Consider the following 6,952-nt stretch of genomic DNA (forward strand, 5'->3'; position numbering starts at 1 on the left):
TGCTTCTTGCGCTGAATTTGTGCATACTCTTTATATATTTCCTGAAATGGAAATTGCATAGGATTAGAGTATCACATTATCTCAAGCAAAATTCATATACATTGTTATCATCAAAACTAAGAATATTAATCAGAACAAATCTTGTTCTAACAAATTTGAGTCTCACACATTGATATAATAGTATATGATAATAATATTTAAAAATGATATTTTAATTTGCATACAAATTAGGACAAATATCCTTTCACCTCAATAATATAAAACTATTTTTTATAGAAAAGGAAGTTTAGTTCACCGTTGGCTCTATAGCAAACCCAAAACTAAAGATAGTGCCATGTCAGCTTCCTTCAATGGTGGTCATCTATAAGCAACGTCAACTATAACAAATTTCTACCTTTCTTTACCAGCGTTAAAGATGCTCTAAGTACACAAATTTAGTGAATGTGTTCATTAGTATTACTTATTTAAATTAAACCACTAGTGCAAATTGTTGTGTGCATTGATATTATGTATGTGTGTGTATTTATTACAAATATATTTGAAAATCAAAATATTGTATTTGAAGGTCTAATGGAATAACACATACATTTATGCACACACATTTATTACATGTGGGTATTGATATTATGCGTTAAAATTAAAGCATTGATGAACTTTGTTATGTGCATTGCTAGTGTGTGTGCGCGCGCATTATAAAATAAATTATTAAAATGTGTAGTGAGACGATGTGAAGTCTAGTGTGTGCTTTGATATTATGCATGCACATTTATGATATGATGTGAAGTCTAGTGTGTGCTTTGATATTATGCATGCACATTTATGACATATGTGTATTGGTAACTCTAAAATGGTGCGCGCTTTTGAAATTGTCTATAAGTTTAATTAGGAACTCAAAAGTTATGGGATGCAGGAAAGTGAAATAAGAAAAATAAATTGATGGATGAAGATAAGTGTTCAGTGTCACAATTAATATATTAATGAGTGCAACGATTCAATGTCACTTTTGAAATAAAAGAGCGTGAAATGAGAAGAAAAAATATATAATCTTTCAAGAAAGACAAGAGCTCGTGAGATAAATATTAGAACTTGGGTGACATAAACTAAGAGAATCCATGGACTGGTCTGAAGAAGCCTTGGATAATGGAGGGAGACAAAAACAACAAAACTTCATACTTGAATTGCAACGATTTTTTTTTATATTTTACTTTTTTTAATAGAAACAGATTATTGTTTCTCAACCTATGGAATCGGTTATCGGGTTAAAAATTAAAGATAGGGGATGACTTGGCTAATTATTATTGGTGTGTCTTGAAAGAGTTTGTTAGAGTGTTGAAAGAGTCGGTTGCAAAACACGGATGTGGAATTCCATGTCTCCCTTAATTTCTCCGATACACAAGATATTCGATTTCCACATGCTTTTAATGATGAAGACATAAATTGTGCTATAAGTGAAGCAGAGAAGCAAATTCTTATGCCTAGTGTATAACATCTCTCATCTTAACAAATTTATTTAAACTTATGTAAAAAACTCTTTCAAATAATGAGGTCCAGGTTTGAAGGGATCAGACTCCGCATACGCCTCTGGACGGTAAAATCCAGCATCATTCATTCGATTACTCAAAACATGAAGAATGGCTTTCTTCTCACCTCCATACTCATCAATGTTGCTCTCAACATAAGCATTGGCCTCAGCTGCTATCTCATTCACAAAGTCATATTTATTATCTTCTGATAACAGTAACCTCTCTATGTCCAATTGCAAGAGCTTTCCCTCATTTTTTATCTTCCTCACCTGTTCCTCCAGAAAAGGAATGCGCTCCATTCTGTAGGGCAAAGTTTCGTCCTTTTTTGTCTGCAGCAAAATGAATTTTTGATTAAATTTTCAAGTTCATTGTGTGTCATATGCGAGAAAGATGTTTCAAAAGCATAAATCATGGATACTATCATTCATCAGCACAATCACTTGCACTCATTCAGTCAAGTTAAATTGAAAAAGAAAAAAAGAAAAGCATGGCAGAAAAGAAGTATAGACAAGAATAAAATCAAATCTGGCTTTATCTTTATCACAGAAAATAAGTTACCGTTTTGCAAATCATTATATTCAAAGCAACAGACACCTCAGCAGCAGCGATTGCTAGCATAAAGTATATGTCAAAGAATCGGCAAGAGAAGGAAGCAAGGTGGTGATATCATGCAAAAACAAAGACATGAAAACATACGGTAAACGAGAAGGTTCAAATGTGAATACAAATGATGTGAAAAGGACAGAGTGATGTGCACCGTAACTTTTTATCCTCTCTTGGCTTTTCTCCTCCTCATTCCCTGTTATGCTACCTTTTTCCTCACTGTGTTCTTCTTTAATGAATCACTAGAGACACTTGTGAATTGCGATACTTACCTTTTTTCCATTAAGATTACACACACAGTTCAAACAGTACTTAGTTCTTTTTGTTTTGTTTCCTATGTTTCCCCATGCAACATAACATCGCGAACAGCCTAGCATGTTTACTTGGAACACAGCACAAAGCTAGTATAACATAATGTAAGAGACAAAATTTAAATTGCATTTGACACATGATTAAGAATAGGAAAACCAGACAATCTTTCAGCATTTGATCCAAGCTTTCAAAAGATTTCCAAGCTTGAAGCAGACAACACTGATGAGCCGACAGCAGTAATTTCAAGGTTCACACATCGACCTCTAGCTAGTTGCCGGTAACATTTAAAGTTGAAACAGGAGTAAGTAATTGCCACGATCGTGACATACCACTAAGTGAGCACTTATTTTTATGTTCTCTCTATGTAATACCAATTAGAAATATGTAATAGGGGTTGAATATTCACTTACTGAAGCCTAATTATGTTTCACAATTAAGCACAATCCAGTAAATTGGCCCATCACAATGCTTTAAGCTCTTTAACAGTTTAACCTCTACCCCGAACTTTCCAACTTTAGAATGCTTCAACTAAAATTCTATATTAATTGATGAAACCCATGTTGATCTCATTCAAATAAGGGAGTTATCTCATTCATTTCATTATAATATTATTTGGGAAATTTATACAAACAGGTAAGAGGCATGCATAAAAAAACCCACAAAAACCAAACATGGTAAGAAAAACAAGATGGATGAAAAATATACCATTGTCCTTCGCCTCCAGATTCTTCTTCCACCACTCTCCTTTCGCATTTGGATTTTCATCTTACAAACAAATGCATGAACAAGTTCAGTTACATGTATCAAACGAAAAATCAAGAATTTCCAAAACTACTGTTTATGTACCTGCGAGTTAACATTGAGGCTTGGGCTCCGTGAATTTCCAGCTCTTAACTCTATCTTCTACAGGAAAATTATTTAATTGCTTTTTATTTTGAAATTAAACATTTGAAAGGAAAAGTATCATTTTCATTAGTTGCAATTCGAAAGCAAAGACAGGGTGATAAGAAAATTACCGGTAAAGCGGAAGAAAGAGCGAGGGAGTTGACGCGGAGAGCCATGGCTGATGTCCACCGCACTTTGGTTCACCTTATCTGAAATGAATATTTTAAATCAAATTGTTTTTTTTCTCTCTTTTCCAAATAGTTCACCAAATCTTAGCTTTTACCGTGTGCTGTGAAACATAATGTTAAATTTGTTTTTAGAAATAGGTTATAAGTAAGTTTTAATTTTTTTTAGTTTTTGTTACTTGTGTCCTAATCAATTAATTGTAATTTTATATAAATACCTAAGAGATATCTCAATCAATGTTAACATGCATTATCTTCTTGAATTATAATTTCTCTTACTCTCTCTCATTCTCTCCCTCTTCACATTCAATAACTCCATTTTCACCAACCTTGTAGTTCTAAGTTTTAACATTTGGCATCAAGAACCTCGTTCAATCCACCAAACACTTAGTGTGCAACATGATTTAGTCTCCAATGAAAGAATATCTACAAACATACCCATCCTTGATGTGAAGAATTACAATAAATGGTGCAAACAAATGAAGATGTTGGTTGACTACCAAGATGTTCTTGAAGTGATCAAGAACAATGCGAGTCCTCTTGTTGAAGGTGCAACAAATGCACAACGAGTAACACATAAAGAAGAAAGGAAGAAAGATTTTAAGGTGTTGTTTTTAATCCATCAATGTGTTGATATGGATAATTTCGATAAAGTTGGTGATTGCGAATTATTGAAACAAGTGTAGGAAATCTTGAAGAAGACATACACGTGGGCTGACAAGGCGAAGGTTTTGAGGTTACAAATTGATAAACGTCGACTTGAGTTGATTCAAATGGAGGAGAAGGAGACCATCAACAATTTCACAACGAGAATTACTCGATTGGTGAACCAAGTAAAAGCATGTGGAGAAACGATCATGGAACAGTATGTTGTCGCGAAAATCATGTGTTCTTTAACGCAAGACTTAACAGTGTGGTCGTAGCGATTAAGGAATCGAAGGATTTTGTGACGATTAGCAAAGAGGAGCAACAAAGCTCTCTTGAGGCAAATGAGCAAAGGATAGAGGAGAGAAAATGTGATAAGATAGAGGTGGATATCGCTTTGCAAGCTCGTTTCAACAAGAAAGACAAGAAATCGAAGGGAAATGGCTCATGAAGAGTAAAAGGAATTTTAAGAATTTTTATGGAATAAAATCCCAAAATTACAAGAATCTTGCTTGTCAAAAGGGTGCGAACACTTGCAACAAAAATGATGGTCAAGGTAACTTTAGAGGTGAAAGGAGAATGATTGACAAGAGCAAGATGCAATGCTTTGTTTGTCAAAAGTCAAGTCATTTTGCAAGAGAGTGCAATGCAAAAAAAGAAGGAATCTCAAATGGATAAAGTCAAGGTTGCAAGACAAGTGTTTGATTAGGAGAACATTTTCTTGATCATGATCACGGAAGAGGAATGTAGCAGCAAAATGCAAGATCAATGCAGCAGGAGTTTGGAGAAAATTGCAAATTCAAGTTGTAATCAGTTACCTATACGCTGTAACCGGTTATAGGAAGAAGAATCTACCATTTTGACCACGAAAGAGGCAATTCAGTATAGTGAGGAATGGTATTTGGACTTCGGTTGTTCTACTCTTATGATGGGGAGGAAAAATTGGTTTGCTACAATCAATCATGCCACAAAAAATCGATTTCCTCAAAGCTTTCACTCGGTCAAATCCAAATTGCAAGTTGTTGTCACCCAAGATTTCCAATTGATTCACCGTCTCACGCTACTCCTTTGCAAGAACTCCTAGTTCTTTAAAGCTTTCACTCAATCGAATCTGAATTGCAAAAGTCTTGTGCAAACCCCCAAATCAACATTTTGATCTTGGAGGATAAACCCTCACAGTTTTTCCCATTGAAACCCCAAAGATTCTCAACCCAATTTACAATTCAACAACATAAATTGGACATTATCAACTGAATCTTGATGGCACCCAAACAAAGAATGATTATGTATAATTTATTTGTGTGTATGCATAAATGTGAGGTTGAGATGAAGAGAAATTTTTGTATTTTTATGGTTTCATCTAACTTTGAATGATGCATGTATGAGGTATTTATATGTGTGTAAGTTGGAGGCAAAAGAAAACAAGAGGTTTAGAAAAAAAATGCAAAATTTACAAAACTTTGCAGCATGTGTCGACACATACGAGTCATGTATCGATTCATGTCAGTGCATGTGTCGACAAATATCAGGTCATGTATTGACTCATGAGAAACAGAAGCCACAGACTTTAAAAATGGGTTGCATGTATCGACACATAAGTAATATGTATCGACTCATAGAGGCAAAATTGCTTCTATGTGTCGACTTAAACAAATAAAAGTTACACTATGTATCGACTCATGCAAACAAAGCCTACACGCTTTAATATTGATCCACATTTGTCGACACATTCCTCATATGTGTCAACTCATAGAAGAAAATTTTCTTTTCTGTATCGATCTGAAGGTTACATGTGTCGGCACATTCATTACAATGGCCACGGGCTTTAAAATTCACTTACATGTGTTAACTCATAGAATGATGTGTCGACACATGACCTTCACCATGCGCTGACCGAACTTCTCTAGTCAAAGACTTTGCCCTAGCCTTTCTACTCGTGGGGCATGGACATCTTGGGTCAGTTCCACCTGACGCCGGGTCAAAAATGCTGACCGACAGAGGTGTCTTGGATGAAACTTCACTTCCCCGCTATCGGGCCCACGGTGTCGTTTCCCTGTGAGTATTCGACAAGTTTCTGCTATCTTGTAGGTCTGACTATAGGGATCTGGTAGCTTGGTCATGTCGTCCTGGGAATTGATGCTTGAAGGACGTTGCTTATGATTTATCTCGTACAGGCTCTTACTTCAATGGAAATTGTTGCGATCAATAAAAAGCCTGTAGTTGTAGCTTTTTCAATGTCCTCGCTCTTCGAATGTATCTGCGCTCGAACATCTTTATTTCTTAACGCACTGCTCAATAGCCATATAAAAAATGGTTATTATTAGGAAATCGCTGTTGAAATCAACTTCACATCATGGTGGTGCATAGCGCTATCCACAGTGATCACGACTTCTACCGCAAATAATTTTACACTGGAAGTTCGTTTCACTTTTTTGCGACTAAGTAGCTTTAGTCGCAATATGAGCTTCATCATGATCCATCAGATATGGCCTAAAGAGATCTCTATTCATTATTTGAAGATCCTTTGTTACCTGGAGAAGGTGTTTTAGTAACAAATCTATGTTAGAAGTAGCTATGAACTCGCCAAATTTTTGAAGTCATCACGGTAAGTATCACGTTGGCAACGAATAATCGAGACGATGCAAGATCGGAAGGTCGATCAGAAATCTTCAGTATGATCTTGAAATTAATTACCTTCATTCCTTGGTAGTTATAGCGTATATTTGGACTTAGATATAGGATCATTCATTCTTTTACTTCGCATCATTTTCACGAGAGTTAGAAACACGAAAATTTGAT

General features: G+C 35.3%; 1 protein-coding gene across 2 annotated transcripts; it reads right to left on the bottom strand.

The window, feature by feature from the left end:
- Positions 1-1,342: 1,342 nt before the first annotated feature.
- LOC131655623 (protein PLASTID TRANSCRIPTIONALLY ACTIVE 7) lies at positions 1,343-3,583 on the bottom strand. 2 transcript variants are annotated; one of them, XM_058925460.1, is made up of 4 exons: positions 3,455-3,583; positions 3,285-3,341; positions 3,144-3,203; positions 1,343-1,852 (listed from the first exon to the last, which is right to left on the bottom strand). In XM_058925460.1, exons 1-4 carry the CDS (start codon positions 3,497-3,499, stop codon positions 1,517-1,519), a joined length of 498 nt encoding a protein of 165 aa, XP_058781443.1. In that variant the 5' UTR covers positions 3,500-3,583; the 3' UTR covers positions 1,343-1,516. The 2 variants fall into 2 exon arrangements, with proteins under 2 accessions (XP_058781443.1, XP_058781444.1); XM_058925461.1 differs by having other exon boundaries at positions 3,285-3,338; positions 3,455-3,553.
- Positions 3,584-6,952: the final 3,369 nt, after the last annotated feature.

This window comes from Vicia villosa, linkage group LG3 (genome assembly GCF_029867415.1).
Source record: "Vicia villosa cultivar HV-30 ecotype Madison, WI linkage group LG3, Vvil1.0, whole genome shotgun sequence".
NCBI lineage: Eukaryota > Viridiplantae > Streptophyta > Magnoliopsida > Fabales > Fabaceae > Vicia > Vicia villosa.

Bases quoted from the DNA above. Each gene is read 5' to 3' on its own strand.
- LOC131655623 (XM_058925460.1), bottom strand. From the start codon at position 3,499: ATGGCTCTCCGCGTCAACTCCCTCGCTCTTTCTTCCGCTTTACCG. The intron at 3,342-3,454 runs GTAATTTTCTTA...ATTTTCCTGTAG, and splicing joins CTCTTTCTTCCGCTTTACCG to AAGATAGAGTTAAGAGCTGG. The intron at 3,204-3,284 runs GTACATAAACAG...TTTGTTTGTAAG, and splicing joins GCCTCAATGTTAACTCGCAG to ATGAAAATCCAAATGCGAAA.